The sequence below is a fragment of the Varanus komodoensis genome, unplaced genomic scaffold, assembly GCF_004798865.1.
Source record: "Varanus komodoensis strain SLA01 unplaced genomic scaffold, ASM479886v1 scaffold2, whole genome shotgun sequence".
Taxonomy (NCBI): domain Eukaryota; kingdom Metazoa; phylum Chordata; class Lepidosauria; order Squamata; family Varanidae; genus Varanus; species Varanus komodoensis.
The window spans coordinates 41,230,660-41,248,300 of record NW_025335568.1 but is presented as its reverse complement, the minus strand read 5'-3'; the positions used below and the strand labels follow the sequence as shown (position 1 = coordinate 41,248,300).

General features: G+C 42.6%; 1 protein-coding gene across 13 annotated transcripts in view; it reads right to left on the bottom strand.

Annotated features, from left to right (window-relative positions):
- DOCK9 (dedicator of cytokinesis 9) overlaps positions 1–16,327 on the bottom strand; it is a 157,403-nt gene extending 141,076 nt beyond the window's left edge. For 6 of the 13 annotated variants that reach the window (XM_044429177.1, XM_044429180.1, XM_044429175.1 and 3 more), the window contains exon 1: positions 15,845–16,325. In XM_044429177.1, coding sequence (XP_044285112.1) covers positions 15,845–15,985 — 141 coding nt within the window. In that variant the 5' untranslated portion in view covers positions 15,986–16,325. Of the gene's footprint in view, positions 1–15,844 lie in introns of all 13 variants that reach the window. The other 7 variants (XM_044429166.1, XM_044429168.1, XM_044429172.1 and 4 more) reach the window with 2 other exon arrangements.
- Positions 16,328–17,641: the final 1,314 nt, after the last annotated feature.

Genomic DNA, 17,641 nt, shown 5'->3' with positions numbered 1-17,641 from the left:
CAGGTTGGTATGATTGGTTCCTGCTGAGGAAAAAGGATGGGCCCCATGGTCACTTTCATACCCTCAATGCTTGGAGTGGTGTGAAGCCCATTCTTCTTGCTGTTGCTCTTGCCTTTTGCACATTGTCTAATTTTTCATTGGTACAGGCGTTAAAGAGGTTCTTGCCACTGAAAAGCATCTCCTTTATTTGAACTCTAGTTTCTTGTGGGAGGCTAGATGCTCTAAGACACACATGATGATGGATAGCTGCAGCATCAACTAGGGCTTTCAGATCAAATCTAGAAGGTGGCATACGGTATTGGTTGTTTGTTTGTTTGTTTTTTTGGAGAGCTGTAGAATTTCCAACTTGAAGTCCCTGCAAGTTTCCAATGTTGCTCTGGGAGAAACTGTGCTAGGGCCCCCATCTTCTCCTAAAGGAAGACTTGGTAGTGTGCCATCGTCACTTTGTAGTTGAATATACAAAGGCCAAGTCCCATCGCCATGTATATTCGTCTTGCCATCTAGCTGTCATCCTGATGCACAGTGTTCACACTGGAATCACTCTTGAGCTGGCTCTATGATTATTGAATTTGGATGAGGATGGTGCAAGAAGAATGGAATATCCCTCTCCTAGACCTGTTACAGACTTTCTAAGTGGTGTGATGTTGACCACTGTTGTGCTGGGTTTTCCATAGTTCTTTCATGGAGTTTAGGAGGATTGAAATTAATGAAATTGTCACCAGCACAGTCTCCTCCATTCAGACATCACATATGGGATTAATCAGAGGCCCAATTAACTGTGGAGTGCCCAAGATGAGCAGTATCACCATCTGGAGGACCTGCTCAGAGAATCTTCCTATGTTCTTGAAAGGGGACCCTGTATCTTGTGTTGTGATCACATCTTCTGGTGATGTGAACGTCAGGTCATTAGAGAGTAGCTGGTCAGAGTCCTATGCGTAGTCTGCATCAGAACATGAGGAGAAGTGGCCAGAAGGCAAGGATAGTATGCACGGCCATGGGGACGGGTGAATAGACAGTTGTGGGCAGGTAGGAACTGGGGAACTGGGGCTCTTGGATGCAGTGATTGTGAAGGCATCAGGATTGATGGGACAGTAGCCCACAGGTCCTCTTACTGTTAGGATAGGATGTTCCAGCATTGGTATGGTGGATCTCTTGGAATCAGCTCCCATAGGTAATGACCACATGGTGCCACTGGTGGCATCCAAGTCAGCACAGAAAATCAAGATGGTTCCTTCAGACATTGTCTGGAACCATGAGATGGCCCTGAGGAGAATAAATCATACATGAGTCCAGGAACACATTCTCAGGCTCGTCTTGGAAGGTGAGAGTGATGGAGTTACTGATGGAGAATCCCTTATTTTGCCCCCTGAAAATGAGTGTGCTGTTTTCGGTTTCACTTGAGCCTGATGGTGAAGTTGTTGGTTGTGGTGCAAGAACCAATGATGCAGCCATCCTACAGTCTGTTGGCCACACTGTAGGTGGAATGTGCACTTAGTGGCATGCAGGGATACGAGAGGGCAAAAGATGCCGAGCCCATTTCTTCAGCTTTTCTTTGGTTTCTTAGCCACCATTTAGGGTGGCTTTCTATCACCATTTTGAAGCTATGTTTGGACATCTTTTAAGGCCATTCCTTGGCCATTAAGCGCCTGGTCTTGGTTTCTGCAGCTGGTGGAGCCCCAGCAGCTGCTGATAGTAAATGATAATTCAGAATTGCCCACAAAGTAGATAGGTGATCCAGTAATGTTGAGGTTACTGTGTTGGCTGCTTGAAGGGCTCACATCCACATTTCACATTTGAAATGGCCTGCCCTGTTTTTCCTGGCCTGACTGGTAAAGGCTTGGCAGTGTAGGCAAGAATCTATTCTGTGATTCTCACCCAAACAAATCAGAGTGAATGCCCATCTGAAAAGAGCCTTCTTGGGCCACAGCACACACATTTTCAAAACACTGTCACAAGTGGCATCGGAAAGAAAGTAGAAAGAGGAGTGGAGAGGATAGAAATTTTAATGGTAAGGAGAGAGTATTTATAAGTGAAAATTATTTATTTATTTAAAACATTTTTATGCCGTCCCCATCTCAACAAAGCCTCGGGGCGGCTCTGGAATGATAAAAGGGTGTGCTTTTTGATATGGATAAGCTTTAGATAAAGGTCAGAAGTACAGAAGAAAGCAGAATGAGTTTTGGTGAGGTAAAGTATAAAGAAAGGATGAAAGATTCTAAAAGTTATGAGATAAAACTAGGAACAAGCAAATCTGAGGCACCTGACATGGAGGTCAAAAACTAACTGGGAAAATGGCAGGAACCCTGCCTTTATATAGTACAGGGGGAAGGGGCAGGGCTCCCACCAAAACACTTAACTAGGGAATCTCTCCAACAGCAGATGAAAAGCCCATATGTGTGATGCACAGAGACCATGAAGAAGAAAATAGAGGTACCCACATGTTATTCTTGCAGGATAGCTTTATAGGGAAGATTTTACATTAAGAACACATCATGAAAATGAAACTTAACCCCACCCCCATGTACTATGGTCCAATTCAGCCCTCCACAACTGCTATACGTCCTATAAATAAATTTTCAAGAACCCAAAGACACATCCTATGCACCACTTTTGGCTCAGTCCTGAAACAGGTAATGTTTGTATGAACTTCATACAAAATTTTTGATTTTTTTAAAAATTCTGGATTATTAAATGGGGAGTGGACGTGTTCAAAACCCACTAGTCAATCTATCTCAAGTACTAAAAAGAGAACTGTATTCCAGTTTTAACAGTTACATCTTCAGAATTGTTAGCATATGGAAATATCAAGCTAGATACCCTATTACCATATGGTATCTTTATCATATTGGAGGCAAAAACACAACTGGTATATTAGAAAAAATAAAATTAGCTTCTAAAGGAAGAATAGCTGATCTCATCTAAATTAGGTTCAGTCTGGAATCAATGCACTTGGAACTTAAGTCCAAGTTTGTCCTTTTTGAATTTCTGTATGTTCCTTTTAAATTGCCATATACCTACTGATAATGATTTCCTAATGCGTGCATTATATTTTGGAGTATATACATGATGAACTTGTGTATAATAAACATTGTGAACTATTACAAGTACACGAACCCTGCTATCTTACATGCTTTGCACATCTTTAACCCTACATCTTAGCATGCTTTGGGATATAGCTCAGTATTACAGCACATGCTTTGCCTGTATCCTCTATCTAGTCAAGTATCAGCTACTTCTACTGACAATAATTCTCCAGTGTCTTTCTCATCACTTATTACTCTACCCCTTTAACTGGAGATACCAAAGACTGAAATTGAGATCCTCCACATGCAAAGCATGTGCTGTAACACAGAATTATGTTCTATCCTGTTGGATCAGTGAATCCAAATGTTCTCGGACTTCAATCTACAAACTCCATTTGAGTGGTGTGCATAAAGGTTGCAGAATAGCCAAAAATATCTGTTCCTCACACATTATGATTATCCATATCCTGCTTTTTTTTCCTGCAAAGAAGCCAAGATAGCTTACATAATTGTTTCCATTTTATCATCACAAGGTAGGTTAGGCTGAGAGTCAGTGGCCGAAGTGGGGTTCATGACCAAATGGGGAATGGAACCCGGATCTCCCAAGTCCCTGTCTAGCACTTTAATCCTGTCAGCACACTGACTCCAGTGATGGAGGTCAAGGTAGCTTTGACTATGAAAGAACAAACTCAGAAGGCACTAGCCTTGCACCCGTGATTGCATCATTACAATAGTATGACAATCTACTAGTTTTTCATCAAAATATTAAAGGAGTCCTTTTCAACATTTGGGTGGGGTCTGATCTACATAGTCCTTGTTTTGACAGTGGTACCGGAATTGTACATTCATCATCAGTCTGTGACCAGACAATAAATATTCATTGACAGATTAATTGACTGAATTCAAATTAATTTTGTGCTATGATTTGTATTGTAGAACAAAAAGTTTAAGAGGTCTGCTGAGACTCCCATTTTTTCAAGTGGTAAGTAAAGGTAAAGGTTTCCCCTTGACATTAAAGTCCAGTTATGTCTGACTCTGTGGGGCGGTGCTCATCTCCGTTTCCTAGCCGAGGGAACCAGCGTTCATCTGCAGACAGTCTCTGTGGTCATGTGGCCAGCATGACTAAACACCGAAGTGCATGGAACACTGTTACCTTCCCACCGAAGTGGTACCTTTTTATCTATCTGCATTTGCGTGCTTTCGAACTGCAAGGTTGGCAGGAGCTGGGACGGAGCAACGGGAACTCACCCCATTGTGCAGACTTGAACTGGCGACCTTTCGATCAACCAGCCCAGCAGCACAGCAGTTTAAACCACTGTGCCACCTGCATCCCTAAATTTCAAGTGGTACCTGGTGGAAAAAATTGAGAACCCCTGAATTAAAGGAGCTCTAGTAGTAAGGCTGAACAAGATACACACCTAACCTTGGAAAGTCACAGCTAACCAGACCAAATGTCTATTGGTCAATTTAATTCAAACAAACAAACAAACAAAACAGTAACAGCTTGTTCCAAAGCAATCTGATACCATCCAAGAGTGTTGGACTCTAACTCCCAGTATTCTTTATCTAGCCCTAACCATTATAGCTAAGGCTAATGCAAGCTGGACATCTTAAACATCTGATGGTATCAGGTCATGCAAGGCTGTCCTACAGCATGTGCCTTTCCCAGCCTGAGACAGCTGGTGCAGTTCATCCTTTGTTTCCCAATATTCCCAAATACAAGGTTTATTTCTAGGTTACTTCAAAGAAAAACTATTACCTTATTAGAGCAGAATGAATATTCCCATGATATCCCTTGAGATGTCTGCACAAACTTTGTGAAATTTCTTTCTTTCTCTCTTATGATCATATATTTCAACCACCTCTGGAGTGAATTAAAATTATGCCATTAGCTCTGAACCTGCCTGTTAAAATATGAAACAGTCTTTACTAGAGTGAGAATGAAACTGCAAGGTACCAGGTAGCTTTGTTGCTTCAGCCAGACTGAGTTTCATGGGATAGAGGAGGAAAGAGAGGGATGCATGAAAACAAGCAAGAAATCACAGATACTTCGTAGAGGCACAAAACAGTAACAGAGAATTATTTTTATGACTCATTCTCAACCTAATATTGGCATTTGCAAATAGAAACCCAAAGTACATACAGACAAGAAGCATGTTATGAACTAAAAGGACAACCAGGAACAAATTAAAATAAGCATTACAGCAGTGACATTTCTCTAAAGAACGCTATTACACATATGATAATAATCCCATACTTGATTTTGCTGATCAAGTATAGGATTATTTTGCTGTGGAATACAATACTAGAAAGCAAGGATGGGTAACTTGTGGCACTCCAGATGTTGTTGGACACCAAATCCTATCATGTCTAGTCAGAACAATAAACAATAATTGGGGCTGAAATCTAACAAAATTTAGAGAACATAAATGTTGTACCCCAGTTCAAAGGGAAGACCACTGGAAATTTAAGTTAGCATGTTTTACTGGCAGAAGGAATAAGGAAGGAAACTGCATTGTTTTTATAAGAAAGAAGGAAATAAACATTCATACAGAAAGACAGGAAAGTGGTTTTATTTACACTGAAAACATTAGAAGCTTCTTGTCCATACATGGGAACAGAGCAATGTATGACAAAGCAGTAAATGTACAATTTTAAAAATCAACAAAATAACCAATAGTAAAACACCATCATGAAGAACCAAAATGGTGCAGCAAATCAGTAACCTCAAGAAAACCAGATCAACTGGGGGAACAAGATGAGACAATCTATCAATAGGCACTGGAAGGTCTTAAACTTGTCCCCCACCCAAAAATCCAGATGTTCTGAAATATATATTCCCTTTACTTTGTATATTCACCTATGTTGCTAGTGTTCTTATTTTCTCAGGAGTGTCAAATTCAGAGTCACTCTTTCAAGCATACTTCCCATCCACATTTTTCTTCAGTTTGCTTTGGCAGAGGTATTGGGGATTATTTTTTAAACAGTAGTACAGTTGCTACACATTATGTAGCTTCTTATTTAGCTTTTCAACATTCTTTTCAAAGCACAGGATTCTGAAATATTTTCCTATCCACTGGAGAAAGTGTTATTGCATATATCTAGCTCATTTTGATTCATTTGTAAACGGAATCAAATAGTACTGGACTCATGTATATAAATACTGTCATGATAGAAAGTCTATTTTAAAGCAGAAAAATAAGGAGCTCCTTAATTTATGTACTACTTTCTGCTAGAAACAATTTGGTTTATAATGTGCAGGCTTACAAAAGATTACAGAAGTCATGTTAAAACCTGTTTATCACGAAGGAAAAACAACATGTTGACATTAAACCCAAAGAGTACAAACCTTAAGTCTTCAAATTGTTTTTAGACTATGCAGAATACAATGTTGTTAAGAGAATAAGCATCCTGTTTAAAATGCCTTCATATTACTCCACCTAGTGGTTGACGTGTATCCTCCTTTACTCATGTACAGTACAATCCTGTGCGTGTTTACATGCAAGTAAGTCATACCACATTCAATGGAATTACTCCCAGTTAATTGTGCAGAAAATTGTGTACATTCCAGCAAAGGAATTCAGCTTTTTAAAATCATACTGATGCAAAGCAATAATTTAGACAGGCTCTTCTAAATTAGAGACAAAACTAACCCTGAGTGACTTTATGTTGGCAATAAAATATCCAGGTACAAAGTTTTTGTGGCTAGTTATAACTTTCCAAGTACAAGCTGGGTTTTCCTCTCCACTCTCAGCCCTCAAAGTATATTTTATGCCTTCAAAACATGCTTGGGAAACAAGCAGGGCAAGAGCTTTCAAGAATTGCACAAGCAAAATTTTATACTACTTAAGTCTTCAATTTCTCTCTTATACAAGGGTTTGTGTCTGTATGTTGGTTTAATATCTCCATTTCAAATGCCAGGGTACTTCAAATAGAGTGAGGAACGAATTGGTAGAGAGCCACAAGCTTACACACCCTATCCTTGTTCTGTTTTATACTCCAGTTGACAACATTGCAAATATCTGCTGCTGGCTTTAAACTCTATGGTGTCCAACTCTAAAAAGCAGGATTTATTTAAACTGATTTTAAAACAAGAGAGGATCTAAAATTTTGGTTGTATTTTCTTTTCACTAGCCAAAGTATTATACATATTGACTATGCATCCATTCATGTAACTTGTTCCCGTAGCAAAAATCAATGGTGTCTCATTCTGCCTGAATTACCTTGCTTGAAAAATAACAATCCAGAGCCAGAACTAACTTCAATCAGGGAGTGTTTACTTTGGTTTGTTTTTTTTAAAAGGATACAAGTTATCAAACATAGAATCTTATTTAGCTTTGATGACAGGACTGTGGAACCATATTTGATCTGGGAACCCATTTATTTATTAGATTTATATCCTGCTTTTTTCATTTTTAAAAAAGAACTCAGAGCAGCTCACATTATTCTCCTCCTCCTGTTCTCAATCTTATATCCACAACAACAACCCTGTGAGGTAGACTGGACTGAGAGTCTGTTACTGGCCCAAAGTTATCCACTTGGCTCCATAGGTGAGTTGGAACTAGAACCCAGATTGTGCGAGTCCTAATTCCACACTCTTAACCATTACACACACACCCCAGCTTCTCCTCCCTAGTCAAAGTGCTTTGACCAGGTATCTGGCCTTCCCCATAATTATGCTGCTCTCCTTGCAAGTGACAGCTGAATTCAGAGTCAGATTTGCTTCAACATTCATTTTCCATACAGGGAATGAAAAGCGGCAACAAAGCTGTTCTGCACTTGCAGAAGCTGAGCATGTTTTATTTATTTAAAGTTTTTCTATGCTGTCCATTACTAAAAAAGTCTCTGGATGGCTTACAAGAGACTCTGTAGGAATGTTTTCTTCTTGCTTCACATTCTATGCATGGAAAATGAGAAGAAAGGGTGAAACAGGGAGTGAACAGTGTGAGTTCACACTTGGCAAAGGAAGTGTGAGTAGCAGGAATCTCCTCATCTCTCCAACCAGAAATGAGGGTTCCTCTGTTTAGCTCCTTGCTAAGCACCCAAACAAGGGGAAGGACGACGTTAGGAAGGACCTGCATTTGCTGGGTGGATGGGGAATCTTAGACCAGTGGTTTTTCATCCCAGGCATAGTGTAAATGACTACAGGTTAGATACAGTCATGTAACAATAGTTATGACTTATTACAGTCCTGATTGAATGGGCCTAATATTTAAATGCGTCTTTAGAAATAATCTTCTTTATGTACTACTAAGAAAAATACTTTCTAACATGGATGATAGAATTGTACACACCAATTCAGTAAATGAATTTAAAAGGTATTTAGAAGACTGAAAAGGAATGACAGCCTATTGTGTTCTATACAGGTGTGAGAGACTGTCTACCATCTGCTCACTTGCCTGCCCAACACCAAACTGCAAGGACTGGGACCCAGTGCTGCTGCCTCCAAGGCAAGGACTCTGCTGCTCCATGCTTCCACCTGCCACCTGCCGGCTTCCTTGCCCTGTCCTGGTGGCAATGGGATTGGGATGGGGGGCCTGTGCTCAAGGAGGGCAGGGGGGCACCGGGGACGCACATCATCTTCTGCCGGCCGGCAGCCTTGAGCAGGCAGTCAAAGGGCATCAATGCCATCTGGGACTGTTTGGGGCCAGGGACCCCGTCCCCTCGGGAAAGGGAGGTGAGAGCAGTTCAGTAGTTATTCATTTTTAGGTGGGAATTTTTTGTTAGTAGAGCCAGAGGCACTTGCATTGGGGCTGTATTTTAACTTGCACAGCATCTTGTATAGTTTTATATATTGTGTCATTTTAATCTGTTATGGGAGATCCTGAGGAGCAGAGGGGTGCCTCCATAGGGTGGTTATAGGCAGGAAATGGTTTGGCACTGAGGTTTAGCAAGTCATTGTGGGGGGGGGGGCAGATGGTTAGTCACTGTCCCCTCCTCTGGTTTTTCCCCAAGACGGAAGATACCAGGTAGTAATATCAAGCAGCCCTCAGGCTTGGTGGTACTGTCACTGAATGCCAGGTTGGTCCAAAATAAAATATCCCTCATCCATGATTTAATCCCGGATGAGGAGACCAACCTGGCATGTATCACAGACACCTGGTTGGGAGAAGCTGGGGGGTGGGGCTTATGCAGCTGTGCCCACCTGGGTATCTGGAACTGCACCAATCTCACCTGGAGGGGAGAGGCATGGCCCTATTTCATAGACATACAATCTCCATCAAGAGGCTTCCTGTCCAATCAAGGACAGGTCTCGAGTTGCTGGGTGATCAAGACAGATTAGGGATTCTGCTGATGTACCATACACCCTTATGCCCAAGAGATTCCCTGCCTGAGCTGACGGAGGTCGTCTCGGACCTGGTGTTGGAGACCTCCAGGATGTTGGTTCTCAGGGACCTGAACTTCCATGCCAAGGCTGGTTTATCCAGGGCAGCTCAGAACTTCATGGACACCAGGACAATCATGGGACTGCCTCAACTGGCCCGATTAAAGGGTGCAGACTCAGAGTCTTATGGATCTTTATGGATTCCTAAGGGCTCCAGGGGAATTCCTGCTTGATATAACACGCTCCTGTCAATGCCCTGGCTGATTTGTGGAATATGGAAATTACCTGGGCGATTGACACAATCACTCCTAAGTGTCTTCTTCAGCCATATAGAGCGTACATGGCACCTTGGTATATGCCTGAACTGCAGGCAATGAAGCAGGCTGGGAGCCAACTACGGCATAGGTGGAGGAAAATCCTAATCCTAACCCCATGCTCTTCAACATCAACATGAAACCACTGGGAGAGTCATTCCGGGGTTTGGACTGAGAGTCATCAGTACGCTGGTAGTGATGAGCAGAGCCAAGCGACGGTGAGCCATGCTCTGGTAACCTCCCGACTGGACTATTGTAATGCACTTTTCATGGGGCTGCCCTTTGAAGATGACCCAGGTACTTCAGTTGTTTCAGAACAGAGCAGTGAGGATGTTAACAGGGACCACTAGTTATGCACATATATTGCTGGTCCTGCACCATCTGCACTGGCTACCAACTCTGAGCCCAATTTAAGGTGTTGATGTTGACTTACAAAGCCCTAAATGGTTTAGGACCTGGGTATCTGAAGGAGTGTCTCCTTCCTTGTATACCTGCTCTCCCCCTAAGATCTGGGTCGGAGGTCCTTCTTTGGGAGCCCTCTTTGAAGGAGATTAGGAGAGGGGCTACCTGGAGAAGGGCCCTCTCTGCGGTGGTGCCCTGGTTATGGACTATGCTGCCCAGGGAGCTATGCCTGCCATTGACACTTTATTCCTTTCGGTGCCAGGTCAAAGCCTTTTTATTTTCCCAACATTTTAAGACTTAATTGTTGTTTTAATTGGGTTTTATTTGAGGATGTGATGCTGTGATTCTTACTGTTTTACTATCCTGAGACTTTTGTGATGGGATGGTATAAAAAAGCTTTAAATAAATAAGTCTGAAAGTAATCAGATAGTAAGAAAAAATCGTCCCCATATGAGTATGAGGATATTAAATAATAAAACGTAAGTTCAACATACAATTGTATGTGCAACTTTACATTTTTATCAACAGCAATCCAGTATGTTCTACATTAAATTAGATAGCATTCGCTGGTTTTGACATCTGGGTCCGATGTCGAAGTCAACTAAGAGCATGAATCTTTTGCAGAATGGTAGAAGCACCCAGGCAATCTTCGCTTCCATGCGCTTCTTGCTTTCCACTGGAAGTCTGCAATAATCTTAAGTCTGGAATGCTACAGATAGCCTTATTGGATAGGCTGTTATGATACTATCCTAAAATTGGTATTACTTTATTTTTAATGTGTATTTGGGTATCACAAGAAAATGTTTATATAGTCCCTTCATATTACATTTTCATTATCCTGATGAAGATTTTAATACCCTTTAAAATCAACTGGTGCAGGCCTCTCACAAATACCATTAACTTCTGAGGTACAGTTAGCAGTATTTTGGATGATTTTTTCAGTGGAAGTATCCCATATGTGGAAGTCACCATTGTAACAGTTTGTATTATCATTGTCAAGGCCAGGGAACATGTTCGTATAATGCCAATGCTACCCTATAGGGTAGCATGATAAATTTGCAGATGACACAAAACTGGGCTGAATAGCTAACACTCCGGAAGACAAAAAGATCCAGGGTAACCTAGACAAGCCAGAACAGTGGGCAGAAAGTAATACAATGAAAATCAACAGGGACAAACTTTTCCCAAGTTTTCTACCTAGTGGGTGGAAATCCAAATGCACTGATACAAGATGGGGAATACAGGTATCCCTCAATGAAATGTTAATTGATCGCACAATATTGCCATGTTAAACAAATCTAATCAATGGTAAAAATTACACTTCATCCATAATTATTGTATTAACAATTCATCATGTGGTACTGTTTTAAGACAAAATATGATTGCAAAGTACATGCTTTATTAAGTGTACTTAAATTATTACAATTTTTGTTGAAAAAGTTATCAAGTTATCTCATGAGTAGTTCATGACAAGTTTTAAAAGGTGTGTTAATTAAAACTATGCTGCGTATATCAAGGGATTGTCACAATTAATTTTACTGTGTTAATCAAATCACATTAATCAAAACCTCATTAAGCAAGGGATACCTGTATTTGTTTATTTGTTTATTTAAAACTTGTATATGTTGTCCTAAATGTGTGACATCTCAGGACGGCTTACAATATTAAAATCAAAATACACTAAAACAATCAAAACCTATATAATAAAACAATACTTGACTCAACAGCACTGAAAAAAAAAACACCTTGGAGTTGTTGTGGACAATAAACTAAGAATGAGCCAGCAGTGCAATTCAGCTGCAAAAAGGGCAGACACTATTTTGGGATGCATAAATAGAAGCTTCACTTCCAGAACAAGAGAGATAGTAGTTCCTGTTTATTCAGAACTTGTCAGAATATTGGGTTCAATTCTGGGCACCCAGGTTTGAAACAGATGCAGAAAAACTAGAAAGGGTTCAGAGGAGGGCTACAAAGATGATCCAGGGTCTGGAAACTAAGCCGTATGATAAGAGGGTGAGAAAGTTAGTTATGTTCAGCCTCAAGAAGAAAAGACCATGAAGGGATATCTTAGCACTCTACAAGTACCTCAAAGGTGGTCACAAAGAGGAAGAGGCGCTCATCTTTGAGTGTAGAACATGGAACAACAAACTTAAATTGCAGCACACCAGACTCAGAATAGGCACCAGAAGAAATTTCCTAACTGAAAGAGCAATATGACAGTGGAACCAGCTGCCGAGAGAGGCTGTGGGCTCTCCCACACTAGAGGCATTCAAAGCAAAAATGGATAGTCAACTGAATGGGATGCTGAACTGAGGTTATACAGAGGTTATTGTGAGGTTTTATTGCAGGTGTTTTTGTGATTATTATTGTGATATTATTACTGTTACATTTGTTTGATTATTATTGTGATATTATTACTGTTACATTTGTTAAATTAATAGTACTTATACATGCCATTCTGGCTAAGGGGATGGGATAGAAATCAAACAAGCAAGCAAGCAACTATTGGGCATTCTTAAAACATATGTTTAAAAGATGCATTAGCTGTACTGCCCAGCAGCAATTAGCCTAACTTGCCAATCCCTTATTAAAGAGACAATGTAGTATCCAATAGATATGAAATATTTTTGCTGACTTAGATACACCCTAAGAACCATAAATAGGACATACAGATGCTAACATGGCAATCCACTGATTGGCCATTTAGTGGCTGTGCCCACAACAGTTTCTCAAATTCCCAAATGTATCCATGGGACCAAGGAGGTTCAGAAATCCTGAGATTTTCCATAACCCTAAGCATGCTTGGACAGAAAAAAAGTACTATTGCTCCCAGCTTTCCCTAAGAGCCATGGCTTGCTGAGGAAAGCTGGGAGCTGATATAAACTGAATTGTACCCTGAACAAACAGAAGAGCTTGGGTCTCAAATAATTGAATGTGGTAGCATATCTGTGGACTGCTCCAAAGTGTCTTCAATGTCTTAAACACTGAACTTTAAAGAAGAGATCTAGCCATAAATGCAGAGAATTTACCTGAATTCTTGAAGAAAATGCATTGAGTAGTTTAAAATTATGCAAATTAGATAATATACAATAAAAATCACACAGAGAGAAGTCAGTAGGTACATAGCACAGCCATTTTGAAAGCAGTGTTGTCTCACACTGGATACTAAAGTACTTACTTTGAAATCTCGCCATTCTGATTTCACAATTGTTTTATTTATTTTATTTATTTAAAACTTTTGTATCCCATCCACCACTGACATCTCAGGACGGCTTACAATAAGGAACAATAAAATATCAAAACAAACACAGCATCCAGCAATCAAGTCCCAGTTAAAACAAACTAATCATTAAAATAATGGGAAAATTAAAAGGTTTTCACCAGATGCCAAAAGAATAGTGTTGGTGCCAGGCAAACCTCTGGGAAGTGTATTCCATAGATGGGGTACCGCTGCAGAGAAGGCCCTTCTCCTGGTAGCCACTCTCCTAATCTCCTTCAAGGAGGGCTCTCGGAGCAGGGCCTCTGCATCAGATCTCAAGGGGCAGGAGGGCACATAGGGAAGAAGGTGCTCTTTCAGGCACCCAGATTGTTCAGATTTTAACAGCTGAAACGTATCTGTTAATAAACAATCAGTTACCCCATTGAATCTAGTATTGGCACTGTTTGAAGGATGCACATTTTTGTATTTCTCATTTTCTTTCTGTTTAATGTGTCAGAGGAACACCTAAGTTATTAAAAACACCATCCTCAATATCACCAAGAGCCAGAACTGAAAAACAATGTTCTGTTCAAGTTACAATGGCCATGTTTCTTGAAACCATTGCAAATGTATACTAATAGTGAACTGGTCACCATTCTGAAATTGATGTTTTGCTGCTAACATATATTTCTTCAATATGGTTTCAGCAGTGGCATATGAAGTTTTGTTTTCTGTCTCAGAAAAAAGATAACATGGTTATCACATGCAACAATTAACAATGAATTCAAGTAGTGACCCCCATCTGCAGAAAAGTCATGTGACACATACCAACCCTTAGACACAAAAAGTTTTGTATGAATTAAAAGAAACTGGAGTAGAAAGCACTATATTGTTAAAGCTCCTTCACCTTTCCTTTCGCCTATTTGCAGACAATGCTTATTTAATTTCAATTATTACCCAGCCCTTTGTTTTTAGAAATAATTATGAGATATTAACAGAGTTAACATGTATTTGGGAAGATGTATGATACCAAAATGTATATTCTAGGAGTCAACTCTATGTAAATGTTGTAAACAGATGTACATTTTTTGAGACACCAGCAGTTCTAGACAGTATCACACTAAAAGCCTGGCAAAAGATTCAAGGTAGATAATGCAGGGGTAGGAAAGAGTTGGGACAGAATGAAGACTGACAAATAGTATAAGTAACCTATTCCATTTATATTATAGAATGTTTTGTGAAAAATGTTTGGTTAGAAATAAATTTGATCAATTTTTGCAGTGAATCTACTGCTGAAAGATCTAAACAGCTACTATGTCCTCGTGGAACAACAGCAACAATTAAGTCAGCAACCATTACACTGTGGAATTACTAAACTGTTCCATCTCCTAAGGTGCAACCCTATATAAATTTAGACACTTACAATTCCCAGCATGGCAGGAGTTGTACGGCTCGCCCCACATCCCAAACTTGCACAAGATTGTCATTTATTCTACTTAAGTTACACCACAGAAAATCATTAAACAGATTGCTGTCATAAGCACAAAATCCTGAACAGGACATAAAAACGAGGGTGGACTGAACATATTTAGATAAATAAAAAACTATCAAAGCATTTACTCCAGTATCAAAGTGTGCAGGTACAGCAACAACTGTGTTCCAGCTGAGCGTTGATTTCTAGAGCATACATAGCGTGCTGAAGATCATAGAGGGATGTTTCCCGGACCGCACAGACAACCTGACATCCTTTCCAAAGTTTTCCAGTCACTCATTCATTCTTAGAGACCGCGGGGAAGGAAGCGAAGGCGGGACTTATTGTGAATGGACGGAAGTTTTCACAGAGCAGGCAAAAGCGCACGCCTGAAGCCAGGCGCTGCAGATGGAAAGAGACAATCCCCCTCTTTCCCGTTTCTCGGCGCTCAATTGCCCGAGCGGGGAACAGGAAACAGAAGGATACAGGCAACGGGAAATAGGTCTCCACACAGATACATTGCGAGCACAACGAAAGAAGGGTGAAGCCCAGCCGGAAGCGTCCCCTTCTCTCCACCCTCCCAGGCGCGCCTCTCTCCCGCAGATCAGGCTAAGCCTTCTAAATTCCCACCTGGCGACTAGAAAAGGAAAGAGAAACCTATCCTGGCGGTCCCGAGGAGGGATCGTTGCACGTAGTGCTCTGACAGCCGGTCCTCTTTCGCCTCCGCGCTCTTGCGCAGCGATCCATTCGCCTGCCCGCCTCACCTGGGAAGAGGTCTTGCCGAAACCAGCAAGACTTCCCGGGAAGCAAATGCCTCCGCAGCCCAGGGGTATCTCACAATGAGGCATGTCCGGGGTCGGGCCGCATGCCTTCAAGCGGAGTAGTTACACAGAGCAGGAGATCTACCAGGTGTGCCCGCTGGCCCCGTCCCAGACGCGGCTCAGCGCCCCTCCCGCCACCTGTGCCTCCTCCTGCCTCACCTAGGCAGTAAGGCGCGACGGGGCGAGCCACGGAGGAGGCAGTAGGAGAAAGAGACACGGCCCGGCCAGGTGAGTGCCTCCTCCATCCCGCCGCCCCAAGCGCGTCCCCTTCACCCGGCAGATCACTCACCACAAGAACGGAGCCGCGCACCACTTCGGAGACGCTCTGCCGTAACTCGGCGGCAGTGCCCGGCTTGCTCAGCGCCCGCGTGAACTTCCGAGTCTCCGAGGGAGCCAGAGCCGACGGAAAGAGCATCGCAGCGGTCGCCATCGTCGCCGCTCCGGTCCTCCCCGCCAAGGCTAAGCCGTCGCCTGCCTGCCCGCCTGCCCGCCTGCCTGGTTTCACGTCGGCCTTTTCCAACAGTTCCGACGGTGCCCGGCCCGGCAGCCTTTCAGGGCAGCGCCCGGCAGCGGCTCTGACGTCCCATTTCTGTCCCCGCGCCACACCGCCGCCTCCGCTTGCACCTCCCTTCACCAGCAGCGCGACCGGCCGGTCAGTGTCGCAGTTCGTCTTGGCGCCGGCTCGCGCTGCCGCTCCTGTCAGGTGGCCCCTCCCTTCAGGAATGCGCCCTCTCTTTTCCCTCTGCCTCGCTCCCTCTCGCGCGCGCGTGCGCCCCACTCCTGCCCCCAAACACTGGCACGCGGGCGGGGGGGATAGAAAGATGTCTCTGTCTCGTGAGGTGATTGGCGAGAGCGGTCAGAAGGGGCGTGGCTCGGGCTTTTTTTTTCCGGGACGTGGTTCAGCTATAAAGTAAAGTGGGTCGCCGCCTCGCTTCTCGTTTGCGCTACCCGATTGGCTCTTGTGCTACCTGTGCGGCTGCCCTTCTCCGACTGCCCTGGGATCCACCCCACATAGGTTCTGCCTTGAGTCACGTAAGGGCGTGGCCAGCCAGAAGCGGAAATCCCATCCCAGCCGCCTCTGTCCAGTGAACAGGTCATCTAGCGGATGCTGGCGACGGTGTGTGGATGTCCTTGAGAGCAAGTGGAGCCTTCAGATTTTCTTTTCTGATTCTCATGGCCAGGAAGGCAGAGAAGCTGTTGAAATAAAACCTGTCTAACTGTGTTTTAGGTTTCTTTTGTTTCCTCATTGTGTTGCGTTGAAGTTCCCAAGAACTTTTCTAGAGAATATTTGTACGTATATACCCCCCTGCCCCCATTATGTATGAGGTACAGAGAAACTCCTCTTTCTGTATGATGGAAGGATAGATAGTTTTAATAAATAAATAAATAAATAAATAAATAGTCTGTACAGGAGGGACACCACGGACCATCACTGTACTTTTCTTTCTATTTACCAAGCAAGTTATAAAGCGGGTGGGCAGAGAAGGAAAATCTGCAAGGCAAGAGTTTCATACGGGGTGAGGGAAAAGCTGGGAGTGCATATTTGTGTGAAAGAATGGTGAGCTCAGTTATGACATTGGAAACAAAAATGCTCAGAATTACTCTGTGTGGACTACTAGGAGTGTGGACATATGCATGCCTTGAGACATCATTTTGCATCTGATGCCGGGTGGCGAGTCTGTAAACACTATTTAAAAAAGGAGGTCCCAGAAGCCTAAGTTTTCCCAACCCCAGCATACATTATGTTGTTGTTAGTCACGAAGTCGTGTACAACCCATCGCGACCCCATGGACAACACTCCTCCAGGCCTTCCTGTCCTCCACCATCTCCTGGAGTCCACCTAAGCTCACACCAACTGCCTCAGTGACTCCATCTAGCCACCTCATCCTCTGCCGTCCCCTTCTTCTTTTGCCGTCAATTGTTCCCAGCATTAGACTCTTCTCTAGTGAGTCCTTTCTTCTCATTAGGTGGCCAAAGTATTTGAGTTTCATCTTCAGCATCCGGCCTTCTAAAGAGCAGTCAGGGTTGATCTCTTAAGACTGACTGGTTTGATCGCCTTGCAGTCCAAAGGACTCGCAGGAGTCTT